The 14,241-nt window shown below is 36.3% G+C and overlaps 1 protein-coding gene across 4 annotated transcripts; it reads right to left on the reverse strand.

The window, feature by feature from the left end:
• Positions 1–331: 331 nt before the first annotated feature.
• On the reverse strand, positions 332–12,961 carry noctb (nocturnin b). Of its 4 annotated transcripts, XM_084107047.1 has the most exons (4): positions 12,783–12,906; positions 12,541–12,691; positions 3,604–3,867; positions 332–1,865 (listed from the first exon to the last, which is right to left on the reverse strand). In XM_084107047.1, exons 3-4 carry the CDS (start codon positions 3,857–3,859, stop codon positions 1,006–1,008), a joined length of 1,116 nt encoding a protein of 371 aa, XP_083963173.1. In that variant the 5' UTR covers positions 3,860–3,867; positions 12,541–12,691; positions 12,783–12,906; the 3' UTR covers positions 332–1,005. The 4 variants fall into 4 exon arrangements, with proteins under 4 accessions (XP_083963173.1, XP_083963172.1, XP_083963171.1 ...); XM_084107046.1 differs by lacking the exon at positions 12,541–12,691 and having other exon boundaries at positions 12,783–12,961; XM_084107045.1 differs by lacking the exons at positions 12,541–12,691; positions 12,783–12,906 and adding an exon at positions 5,541–5,685.
• Positions 12,962–14,241: the final 1,280 nt, after the last annotated feature.

A 14,241-nucleotide genomic window follows, 5' to 3' on the forward strand; every position in this document is an offset into this window, starting at 1 on the left:
ATTAATAAAAACTAAAATAGTATCTCAATAATACTAAAATAACATTTGGTTTTTATCAAAAATGTACAATTTTTAAAATAGACTGTAATGATCATTATGTAAATATATGAGAGTATATGCAGTGTAATATTGGGCTAGTAGTTTTGCACACTTCACTAACAACCCTTGAGAAAGGGATTGAGTTGCATCCTCTTCCCGCAGTGCCCTTTAAAGGTTGACTCTATAAAACGAGGAGCTCGTGTGATATAGTCTTAATAGTTAATAGTTAACCTGTCTGCAATTGATCATGTAGAGTAGACTCTGGTGAAGCTGGGAAATAATTTTGAGGATGTTGCATAAAGGAAATTATTTATTAATAAGGCTTCCCTCACTTATACATGAGTGTGAATGATACACAATGAGTTTATGCAGAATTTGACACCTTCCCAACCATACTTTATTAACCGTTAAAAAAAACCCCACCACAATGTAGTTTTATTTGTGCAAGCTGTCATGTTATTACTAATAATAAGACCCCAAAACATTTTCAGGATAATTTGAGTCACATATTAAGAATTTATTTTAACATTTTGCTTTTAAACCTACACCCTGAAGTTAGAAGCATACAAGTCTAAAAGACTTGCAGTAACATTTGCAGTCACTAATGTCTAACCTGGCACCGCTTTAGAATGCATGTTTGATTTTAAAAAGCAACATTGGAAGATTTCACACAAAGCTATCGTATTGTCTGGACAAAATGACTACTTTTTTGCTTTAAGAATATTTGATTGTGCTGTATTGTCTTAGCAAATGAAAACAAATCTCCTTTAATGTTCCTCAGTACAAGAAAATCATACATTGAACGAAGTTGAACGAAATGAAATCTTTTTGTTATTGTATGAACTTTCCCATTAAGGATGTACTGGCTGAAGTGTTAATTATTCATGAACGGCAATCAAAATATGTAGAAATACTGTGCCAGCACAAGTCTCGACTTGTGTAATATCTTGCAAAATAAGTCTGTTATTACTGGGAGACAAGCGTCGGATCCTTGAAGCTGAAGTCACAGACGAGGGAGAGGTGATCTGAAGGGTAATTATAGGAAGGAAGCCTATTGGGTCCAATTTGTTCGGCTGTAGGAAAGTCCAGAACCGCATTAACATCAAACGCTCTGTGCGAATACCACACGTAATCCAGCGTGTGGCAGCTCTCGCCACTGGGCCGGATCTTCCACGTCGTGTAAGGAGGCTCGGTTTTCCCGTCCGTACTCAAATGCTTATACGCACTGTCCAGTCCCAGACTAGATGTTGCGAAATTCCTATAGACGTCTTCTGACGGCTCGGCGTTAAAATCGCCACATACTATCAGAGGAACGTCTGCGTCTGTTTTTTCTTCGGTCTCTATCCTCTGTGCAACGTTCCGCAGGTTGCGCAGCAGATCCGAACCCTGTGTGCTGCGTAGGACCTCCCAACCGCTCCGCGCCTTCAGATGGGTCACCGCCACACAGAACGCCCGACCTGTGTCTCGGCAGCGTAGGGCGGTGATGATGGCCACCTGATTGGTCTTCAACATCATGGCGGACAGTCGCAGGTGTGTTGTGTTTAGTGACTGGAAGCGTTTGTGATTGAAGAACAGAGCACAGCCATCAGGGCCGTTGTTGTTCTCCACATCCAGACATGGAGACCATGGTTTGGGGCAGAAACTGCCCTGGTAGCCCAAACTTGCCAGGACGGGCTGAAACATGTCAAAGTAGTGATCAACTTCCTGTAGGCATAGGATGTCAGGTCTGTAGGTTAGGATCTCCTCCAGGATCAAATACTTCCTTTCAGCCCAGTTCAGAGCATCCACGGGGCACTGCACAAAACTGTCCATGCCTTCACCTAATGCTGCAACGGGACAGAGAGAAGTTGGATTGTTTTTAAAAAATAATCTCTGTAAATCATCCTAGCTACAACTTTAGAAAGTAAAATATTTTTATGAAAATGTCACCTTGCGGCAGTGTAATTTCAGCATCATTGATATAGCCTACTTTTAATATTTTGAATTGGTTTTTATTTTTATATGTTCATTTTAAGCTGAAGTTTTAGTAATTTGTCATTATTATTCATTTTAAATATGTCCGTTTTCTTATTAACCCTTAAACGCATACCTCGGGTTGAAGTTAGACATCAACCTTTTTTAGTATTACTTAATTAATTCATTATAAACAATATAACAAGAAAAAAAGTAAAATAATAAAGAATGCATGTTTTCTAATATTTTTTTTTTGTAAAAAGTAAATAGGGTCGTGTGAGGGTCGTAATAGGGTCGTGTATTTTTTTTCTTCGCAAAAATGACTGAATCTCTGATGACTCAATAAGTGCAATTCACCTTTATTCCTCAAAGTGGCAATGTCTAATACACAATGATGATGTGATGTTTCAGTCATAATTACCGCAGACATAAAACAAAAGAATATTATGGAAACTTGTTTCCGCCACTAAATAAAAAATAAAAAATGTAACTGCTACTTTTTATCTCGCAATTTTTTCTCAGCGTTGCGTGATTTAAACTCACAATTACGAGTTATAAAGTCAGAACTGCGAGATATTAACTTGTGATTGCAAGTTATAAAGCCAGAATTGCATGATATAAACTCATAATTGTAAGTTATAAAGTCACAATTGTGAGATATAAACTTTAGTTTTATACTAATGTGGCAGTTAGAGAGCCATCCGTGTTAGATATAAATCTGGGTCACTAAAGACCCGAATTTGTAATAATGATTAGCGAAACAATCTAGCTGAAATAAAAAAGTTCAATTTTTTAATATTTTATTTTATTTCAGTCAATATTTATTATACTTAAAAACATTTTTTAAATGGCTTTAGTTAACTATAATAACTACCATAAACTCCATAAAACTCACCACCATGACACTAGAGTGTTGTTATGCATTGCTAAGATTTCCTAAGGGGTTTTAGCGAGTTGCTATGTGGTTGCTAATGTGTTCTTGGTGGTTAGTATTATAATTGTTTATTAATAATTATATTTCATTATTACTATTTGCCTATTTTATTCCTGATCCTGAAACTTTTGTGTCAGTAAGATTTCTTTCTTTCTTTTTTATTTATTTTTTTATTTACAAAATTACATTTATTCAGCAAGGATACATTAAATTAATCAAATGACAGTAAAGACTTTTACATTATTACAAAAAAAATATATATATCTATTTCAAATAAATAAATCCACAACACTATTCAGCAGTACAACAGTTGTCAACTGATATTAATAAAAAAATGTTTCTTAGCAGCAAGTCAGCATATGAGAATGATTTCTTAAGTATCATTTGGCACTGAAGACTGGTGAAAATTCAGCTTTGTCATCACAGGAATAAATTAAATTCAAATTCAAATAGAAAACTTTGTATTGTAATAGTTTGTAATTTTTTGTATTGTATATTTTTATTGTAATAGTTCATGAAACATGATTCATGATTTATTTTTGATCAAATAAATGCAGTCTTGCTGGCCATAAGAGGCTCTTACATATCTCCAAAATGTTAATATCATGTTAAACACAAGTAATATGTCATTCAGTGTCCCCTCTTAATGATGATGAATATAGGGTTTAGGTTTATACCTTGTGCTAGTACATTCCACTGCATAACTCTGATCGTCTGCCTGGAGTCTCCATGCCCCGTCTGGATGAGGGTTCTCTGCAGTTGGGCAGGCCGGTTTCTCAAAACCTCTCTACATTCCCGCAATAGCTCCAAAGGGTCCGCCAGGTCTTGATCCAGATTGTTCCCCGGAAAGTATGTGGAGTCCCGAGTGTGAGGAAGAGGAGGTCTGCTGACAGTCTTAGCCAGGGCACTGTAGAGACTAGAGCTGCTGCCCATGGAACATGCTAAGAGAAACAAAACAGACATCCCATAATGATCTTTCCTGGAATTTCATCACCTGCTCCCTTTAAAGGAATAAAAAAAGAACTACACCTGTTCGCGTTGTAGCTGCAAATAGCTGTCAGTGTGAACACACCTTTACACGGAGCAGTTGTGCTGAACTAAACCAGGCTTTGCTATCTATTTCCACTTTAATTCATTCCATCCTGAATCTTCTTCAAATAGGACAAGCAAACACATGCCTAATCCATTTATACTGAGAGCAGCAAGTAGCACCAGTTGTTAAGACACGTCACACACACCCAGAGCTTAAGAGGCGTTCATGCATGTAATGGCTCCATTGATCTCGAAGTCTCAGCAACATGCAAGTTCATGCAAGGTGTAGACTTCAATTCAAAGAAATGTCCTGGTTGGCTACACTAGAGCTTTATGTTGGTCTATAGGTCCCTGGTAATCCATCTTGGCCTTAATCAACTAAACATGCCTTGATTAACGCCTGGTTAGCCTTGAACTCAATTGCCTCTGTGCTCTATAGATCTCTGAGGCTTTATGATGCTCACTGTTGCGAGTTGAGTTAAAGCAGAGTTAATTTCACAATATCATATCATCATATATTAATCTTCAGCAATAAAAATGGCAAATTCAATGACTACAGTTTCAATGTGTGACTAAATAAAATTATTCAAATAAATTTCAATAATTGTTTTAAAATTAAATAAATTGAAACAAAAATAATACATTTAATTATAAAATATTATAATGATTAATAGTTCTTTCCCCATTAAAATAAATCAGTAATTCTTTTGTGCTGACACCTAGCAGCGCAATTGTGCCATCTGTTACTGACGCCATTGCATAAATCAGCCATCATGTGATATCAACATGACAGCACATAATGCAACCTGCTCCAAGTAAAATAAAACTGCTTTTATTAGGCTAATAATATGACTGGTCTTCATCTCATATTGTACATTAGTTTGCACAACATACACTTCCAGTCCAAGCTTGGAGTCTGAAAATATATATACTTTTATTCAGCCAGGATGCATAAATTGATCAAAAGAAAAGTGACAGTGACACTTTTAAATTGTTACCAAAAATAAATGCTGTTATTTTGACCTTTGTATTCATTAAAGAATCCGAAACAATTTTGTTTTATTTCCACAAAAATATTAAGCAGCACAACTGTTTTCAACATTGATAATTATAAGAAATTTTTCTTGCGCACAAAATCAGCATATTATTCATTCCTTTATAAGTAAAAACTTCTTAATCAGGAAAAAGTGACCAGATGAGATTTTGAGTGAGATATATATACACATAACATATATACAAGTACCATGGTATTGTTATCTGATACCATCACTGTACCATTGCATTTTTTGCTTCACACAGAACACCACATAAATAGACTCTGTTGTGTTAATTTTCTTAAACTAAATGTTACTCGAGTTTAAAAACAAACAATATTCACTTTTTGTCTCAAAACTTTCCACTTATGACCTCACTTATAAAAAGTCCTCCAAACACAAATTGAAATACTTATTATACAAACACAAAAACATGTTATACAAAATCATTAGTGTTAAAACCAAGTGGCATTGAAATCAACCAACCATTAAAATTACATTTTTCATTAGAATTAAAGGAGTTAACGGAATTTGTTTATCTTACCAACCTCCATGATGTCAGGACTGGATTTTGAGTTTGTCCTACAGCGGAGTGAGTTTGTCCTACAGCGGAGTGTGTGTGTGTGTGTGTTGTGATGTTGTGTGAGCGATGTTCAGCAGAAATGCACCACTGGCTGTGTGTGTTAAACTGCTTCTGACAGAATGAGATTACAGACTTGAGACGTCAGGAGTCCATATGGACACACGCACACGCACACGCAATCTGAGTACAAAGGACAAAAGGCTGTTTCCAGGGAACATAATGCAACCATGAAACCACACGATTTTATGCATGTTACATTATATCCATTTCGTCACAAGGAATAATACTAACGTTAACAAAATAGGCTACACTCTTGTACGGTGACCGAAAGAGCTCAACACGCTGCAACTGAAGAAAACGCATGCAAAAAGAAAAAACACCAGCAAATTAAAAAAACATCATGAGTTTGTGCTGCAACACATGTGCTGCAAATACTCACAACACAACCAAATACAGAAACTCACTGCAAATACTCACAACACAACCAAACACAGAAACTCGCTGCAAATACTCACAACACAGCCAAATACAGAAACTCACTGCAAATACTCACAACACAACCAAATACAGAAACAAGCTGCAAATACTCACAACACAACCAAACACAGAAACTCGCTGCAAATACTCACAACACAACCAAATACAGAAACTCGCTGCAAATACTCACAACACAACCAAATACAGAAACTCACTGCAAATACTCACAACACAACCAAATACAGAAACATGCTGCAAATACTCACAACACAACCAAATACAGAAACTCACTGCAAATACTCACAACACAACCAAATACAGAAACAAGCTTCAAATACTCACAACACAACCAAATACAGAAACAAGCTGCAAATACTCACAACACAACCAAATACAGAAACAAGCTGCAAATACTCACAACACAACCAAACACAGAAACTCACTGCAAATACTCACAACACAACCAAATACAGAAACTCGCTGCAAATACTCACAACACAACCAAATACAGAAACTCACTGCAAATACTCACAACACAACCAAATACAGAAACATGCTGCAAATACTCACAACACAACCAAATACAGAAATGCGCTGCAAAAACTTGCAACGCACATACGAATAGGATTTTAAAATAAACAAAAACTCACCTTTCAGGTCATCGACAACACTGAAGAGTAGACATTGAACAATAAGTGGTCCCAGCCAGGTTTGTCACTTGTTGGGGGGTCCCCTTGAAACACTTCCGTGTTATTTGCAGCATGTTTCTGTATTTGGTTGCGTTGTGAGTATTTGGAACACATTTCGGTATTTGGTTGAGTTGTGAGTTTTTGCAGTGCGTTTCTGTATTTAGTTGCGTTGTGAGTATTTGCAACACATGTGTTGTCAAATGGATGAAGATTTTTTAATTTGCAGGTGTTTTTGCATGCGTTTTCTTCAGTTGCAGCTCGTTGCACTTTGTGATATTTGCAGCATGTTTCTGTATTTAGTTGTGTTGTGAGTATTTGCAGAGCGTTTCTGTATTTGGTTGCGTTGTGAGTATTTGGAGCACATTTCTGTATTTGGTTGCGTTGTGAGTATTTGCAGAAAGTTTCAGTATTTGGTTGAGTTGTGAGTATTTGCAGTGCGTTTCTGTATTTAGTTGCGTTGTGAGTATTTACAGCACATGTGTTGTCAAATGGATGAAGATTTTTTAATTTGCAGGTGTTTTTGCATGCGTTTTCTTCAGTTGCAGCTCGTTGCACTTTGTGATATTTGCAGCATGTTTCTGTATTTGGTTGCGTTGTGTGTTTTGCAGTGTGTTTCTTAATTTGGCTGCATTGTGAGTATTTGCATCTGTCAAATGGATGATGTTTTCTTAATTTGCTGTTTTTTTTTTATTTGCATGTTCTTTCTTCAGTTGCAGCGCATTGTGATATTTGTGATATTTGCAGTGCGTTTTTGTATATGGTTGCGTTGTGAGTATTTGCAGCACGTGTTGTCAAACGGATGATGTTTTCTTAATTTGCTGGTGTTTTTTCTATGCGCATGTGTTTTCTTCAGTTGCAGCATGTTGAGATCTCTCGGCCACAATAACATATGGTACAATTTATTTAAAGGCACCATGAAATCAAAACACACAGTTCTTGTTTTTTTTTTTTAATGGAATATTGCAGTAGTTATTTTAAATGATTTATCCGTGCACATCATTTTTTTTTTTATTCACATGCCCTTGTAATAACTTCCCCTCCCTCTTACAACGACATATCTTATTCTCTGATGACTTACAAGACAGATTACTGATTACAGGACAACCTGTCTCTCACATGAGATAATTCAATAATCCAATCAATTCAGAATGTACAAAATCAAGTCCCACCCTACATTTCTTGTTCGAGAACCTGTTTCACTCAAATATACGTCAACAGGAAAGAAAAGACCATTGCAACTTCTGTTTCGTGTGACCTTAATCGTAAATGTCTCTAACGGTCTGACTTGTCATTCAGGAAGCTAGGCAAGGTTACAACATAAGTGGTTTGTACATTCACAGTACAATAGCAACAGTAACTTACTTTTTGCCACACATTTGATATTACAAAATCAGCACATGATCATGATATGCTTCAAAACAACTTCTATTCAACCATTTGGTTGGTTGGTTGGGGAAAATTGACACAGACATCTATCTATGTGTCACATTAATTGGTTGTCTGGGAGGGTAATACTTTGTAAAAGTTAACATAAAACACAAATGTTAAAAAAAAAATGTTAACATAAGATTGACTTTTGCAAATAACCTTTGTTAAATTCATAGAAGTATTTGTTAATATTAATGGACCAGAGCTTAAATAGTTTTATTTTTTAACTAACAACTAAAAAAAGATAAAGATAAATATAAATACTAACAAATATATTGCTCATTCATTGTTCGTTAATGTTAGTTAATACATTTATATGACAAAATTTTTTAAATGGGCTTTTTTTGTGAGAAGTTTTTATTTCTATGATGCATTTATTGGAGAGAATAATCCTGTCAGACGCAGCACTGCTGTGAACGCGCGTTCACGTTTAAACACAATTTAAACAATGTATTATTCAATGCATTACTTCTATATAATTATATATTAAGTTGCTCAAGCAAGTGGTAAAATATTTAACCATGTATTTATATTAAAATCTTTTGGATTTAAATTTTAATACAATAAATCTTGCATGTCACAAAGAACTTGTTTTTCCACCTCCACGAATGTCATTATGTCGCCTTGTTGAGGTAAATTGTAGTTTTCCTTGCTTTACCCCGGTCTTAAAGTGAAAAAAGTAGTATTTAATTAAATAAATTTATGGTGAGATTACTACATTTTATTTAATTAATCGCACTTATGGTGAAATGACTACATTTTCAGGTCAATCTGTGTTCATTTTGACCACGAAACATGTGCTGTCACTTTAATTCAGCGTTTGCAGCACAGCAGAAATCATAGACAGTATATAAACGGCAAAAGTAGACTCGGTGCGGAAAGCCGTTAGGAGGGCGGGGCCGCCCCCCTTGTATAATGGTAGGGGAAAATATTTTTATTCAGAAAGGGCACATTAAATTGATTAAAAGTGACAGTATAGACTTAGATCTACCCTGGTACTGCCATAGAACATTTAGGAAGGAAATGTAAGGGAGTATCATTTCTTTCAGGATAATATTGTGCTAATATACCTCAGTGTCACTCAACTTGAATTTTAAGGTCATGATTAAAAGTCACAGATCAAAATAGCATCATCAACACAAACAGAATGAGGGGAAGTACAGCAACACCATTATTAGAGGTGCAGGCCAGGGGCAGATCAAAATGACTCTACTATAAGGGTTCAACATGGTGGTACTGTATGAATGAGATCCTTCATATGGGCTGTTAGGCGTGTTGTAACAAATTAAGATATTGGCTCTTATCTCGTTCTAGCTTCATTCATAAGATAATCAGATCTCCTACAGTTTGACTCCTAGAACCTGCTTATTTGTGCCATAAAGGAAGCTGTTACTTGTGAGTGACAAATGAAACTGTCATGGAAATTTATATAAGATATAATGACTTTTGTGTGCAAGAGTACAAGCCCTGTTTACACTTGGCCACATAATGCATTTTCACTGATTTGATAGCAATTCAATCATATAAAGACCATGTCTGCATCCAAATATGTTTTAGTAAATATATTGTCAATATATAGTAGTCAAAAAACAGTATGTGAAAAGAGTTGTATGTCCGAATTTATAGTATTCATAAAACATTAGGCAAAAAGTACCTGGATGAACTACTTCAAAGGCAATATTCCGAAGTGTGCTTTACTATCCCATGAGGACATAGGAGAGGAGTTTTGAATGACAGTGAAGCAACACAACTAGGCCACGACAATGACAACAATCTTTGGAATCTAGTATGTCTAGATTACATTTATACTACACACATTCATACTATAATAGAACATAGTGTCAATGGAATGTGTCAACTAAAGGCAAGCAATCCGATCACTCAAGACGAATAAGGTAACCAATTGTAAATACTTTCAACAGTTGTAATGATCTAAATCAGTGTTATTTATTTAAGCAATAACACATTTGCAAGTGTATTCATGCTTTCATACAGCAGTTGTATAAACAATTATCAAGTAGGCCGAACTTATGTTTCAGATAAAAATTGGACTGTTTGTATATTTCGTTTCTATGAAAGGAACTAGCTCTCAAAGAAGAAAAGCATCAAGCTTTGTGTGTCACCATGCAAATGTGCAAAGCAAACACCAATCAGGAACAGAGGAGCAAAGCGGAAAGTGTTTTGTTACACACTGCTTCAAGTTTCCCATTTCACACTCCAGCCCACTAGTGAAAGAAACCTACTCCAAGGGATTTAAATATCAGCACTCTTGCAACAAACAACACATTCCAATCAAATTTGAAGACCCGAACTATCTATCTATAAATTACAGAAACGTCTGTCTGTGTGTCTGTCTGTGTGTGTGTCTGTTAACCACATATCTCTCGAACCGTTAGTCCGATGGATTTCAAACTTGACAGGTGTCTCGCTATGGTCACGAGTAAGTGCAGTGCCAAGTTTGACATTGTTTGGATGAGAAATGCTAAAGATAACGTTAAATATATAATTTTTAAAAGGTTGTGGTTTAAAAATAAACATTCTGACATTAGAGGGTTGTATCGGTCAAAGAAGCCCCAAGAAGGTTGTGGTTTAAAAATAAACATTCTGACATAAACACTTCAGTCAGCTACACTGTTTACTTCTGAATATTATAGTTTGGTTCCTTCTGAATATTAGTTTTCTTTACCAAGAAACCAACAAAAAAACACACACAAAAACTGATTTTGATTCTTTACCAAGAAACCAACAATTACTAAAAACACACACAAAAACTGATTTTGCACGGGCACTTTGCACTGCTCCCTGGATCGACGGAAGTGGATGTAATTCATTGTGGATGTAATTCATATTCATTTGTGGATGTAAACTGAATCTATAAGTCAGCTATGCTGTTTACTTCTGTAATTTATAGATAGATTCTGGTGCGCTTAACGTTATCGCTACTGTGTAATAGTAGCATGCTATTCACCAACTAAACATATCCTATTCAATGCGATCACAGTCTCTTTCACGGGCATCATTTGTAGTTGCCTATTCACAAGCTGTTTGCTCAAGCATAGCGTTTTCTTAAATATATCGGTAAAAGAAGCACTTAGAAGGTTGTGGTTTAAAAATAAACATTCTGACATAAACACTCTGTCAGCTATACGGTTTACTTCTGAATATTATATTTTATTCACGGCCATCAATTGTAGTAACCTAGCCTGCTCCCTGAATTCAATGCGTTCACAGTCTCTTTCACGGGCACCAAACCAACAATTACTAAAAACACACACAACAAACTGATTTTGCACGGGCATTTTGCACTAGTTATTAATAAAATGTACAGATATCAGATAGTTAAGGCCCATTCACAGTCACGCCAAGGACTATAACTTTAATGAAAACTATACTATAATAAAGTTCTAATTCTATGAGAACACCACAGCTATAATGAATGACACAGATGAATGAGAACGTTGGAATCACTTTCAGAACAATTTTTTTCCAGCTGATGAACGTTAAAAACTTTGACAGACAATCAAAATTCACCCGATTTTAAAGTGCTTAAGAATTTAAAGTGGCAGACAACAGAGTTATGGGCAAATTGACACCAAAAATAATAACTATAAAGATGACTATAACGATAACTACATCATCCACACTAGCAGGACGTTAGCGTTCTGTTAATTCTAAACTATATATTTATTGTTAGTTATTGTTTTTGGTGTGAACTGGCTTTTAGCAGCCATCCATTCGTCAAAATATATTGAATGTTCCTTAGAAAAAAGTAAATCATGCAGGGTTGGAACAACGTTCATCACGTTGGGTGAACTATCCCCTTTAATGGTGTAAAGTTTCTGAGCGGGGTTACATCGTTACGCCAGTAGGTGGCGAAATCTGTATCAAGAGCGAGTCATTAAATCATTAATGGTTCGTTTAAAAAAAACAAAACAAAAAAAAAACGCTTAATTTGGGAACGAAATGCCACTACGGTGCGTTGCTCGGACACGCTTAACTGTATCCTGCTTTGACATCGTATCGAACTGGCCGTATTGTGACTAAATGTAAGTAACTCAATATTCTATTCATTGTGTTGTATAACATCAATCACTCTCACAGTCGTGACGTAACCTGCAGCCTCGTGCTTATGAGTGATCATCTCCATTCACGTCATTCTTGCTCGTGTGATATTGTCCACGTTAATGATTACGCATAGTTAAATAATAATAAAAATATCGAAGCATCACTAATTGTAATAATCCTTTGATTATTCGTAGTAGGTTCGAATTTAAATTGATGTATTGTTTCTTGAATACCCTTATGGTTTTGCGCTTTGTGAATATGTTTATCAACAAGTGGACTGAGTTGAACGCATTATTGTAACGTTACCTTTCTTCTTAAACAAGAGACCATCATCACATGAGCGAGCTAGTGGAGGACACGCAACACTGATTTGTTCTGAACTTCTCCTAGGTTACGTTCATTACATGGAGTAGTCGGAGAACAGTGTGATTCTATAATATGCGCCGCGCCGATGAAACTGAAACACAAATGCAGAGAATACATAAAGGACGACAGCGCATACATTAAAGGTAAAGTGGTGGTTATGTTTAGTCGATTTTGTTACTCACCAGATTGGCTTCAAATACTGAATATTCCTCTTGCAGGCCGTTTATTGCGTGTGTCGATGCGATCTGCGTCCGTTTAGAAACATAAGTGACCTCCTTAAGCATACACACGCCATAAAACAGCTGTAAACCAAAGCAAGGTCATAGGACTGGTGGTGACTCCTGATCCACGGAGTTGCACTGCCATCTGCTGGGTTGAGGCGGTATTGCATATAAAAATAAAGGATCCCCTCCTCAAGGGGGCGCCTACATTCATAACTGGAGTTTGTGTGTGTGTGTGTGTGTGTATACGTGTATGTGTGTATGTGTGTACATGTTTTTCTATCCCGGTGGGGACTTCAACCTGAATGTACACAGACTCATGGGGACTCTTGTCACAGTGGGGACCTAAATTAAGGTCTGCATGGGTACACAAGCTTATAAATCATACAGAATGAGTTTTTTTGGAAATATAAAAATGCAGAATGTTTTCTGTGATGGGTAGGTTTAGGGGTTAGTGTAAGGAGATAGAATATACAGTTTGTACAGTATAAAAACCATTAAGTCTATGGAGAGTCCCCACAAAGATGTGTGTGTGTGTGTGTGTGTGTCTGTCTGTCTTATAGCACTATATGTTCAGCCATGGCCAAAAGTATTGGCAGTGACATACACTTTTGTTTTGTTTGTTTCTTTTTTGTATGTTTCTGTAGTATTCTGTAAAACAATGATAAGCATTTCATACGTTTTAAAGGCTTTTATAGGCAAACACTTTTAATATATGCAGTCAATATTTACAGTGTTGACCCTTCTTCTGACTGATGGCAATCCATTCTTGCCTTATTAGTGCTCGGAGTTGATCACAATTTGTGGGCTTCTGCTTGTCCACTTGCCTTTTGAGGACTGACCACAGGTTTTCTAGGATTAAGATCCAGGGAGCCGCTTGGCCACGGATCCAAAATTTCAATGTAATGATCTCCGAGCCACTTCATTATCACCTTTGCCTTGTGACATGGTGCTCCATCATGCTGGAAAATGCACAGATCGTCACCAGATTGCTCCTGGATCCATGGAAGAAGATGCTTTTGCAGGACGTTTTGATACCATTCTTTATTCATGGCAGGTTTTTGGGGCAGAATTGTGAGAGAACATGGATGAAAAGTAACCCCACACATGGATGGTTTCAGGATGCTTCACTGCTGGCACGACACAGGAATTTATGGTAGTGTTCACCTTTTCTTCTCCACACAAACTATTTTCCAGATGACAGTTAGAAATGGGCTTCATCCGAGAAAATAACTTTGCACCGATATTACACCGACATGATATTAAGATGAATTTAATACTTCTTGAGTTAAAGATAAGCAAAATCTGTTTATAGAAAAAAAACTTGAAAACCGCCCTTTTCCATTTTTTTAACTGTCACCATTGGCATAAAATGCTACGAACATTGCTGAAGTGAACAGATTTTACTAACTGACCTATC

Source organism: Abramis brama, assembly GCF_963993115.1.
Source record: "Abramis brama genome assembly, chromosome: 2".
Lineage (NCBI taxonomy): Eukaryota > Metazoa > Chordata > Actinopteri > Cypriniformes > Leuciscidae > Abramis > Abramis brama.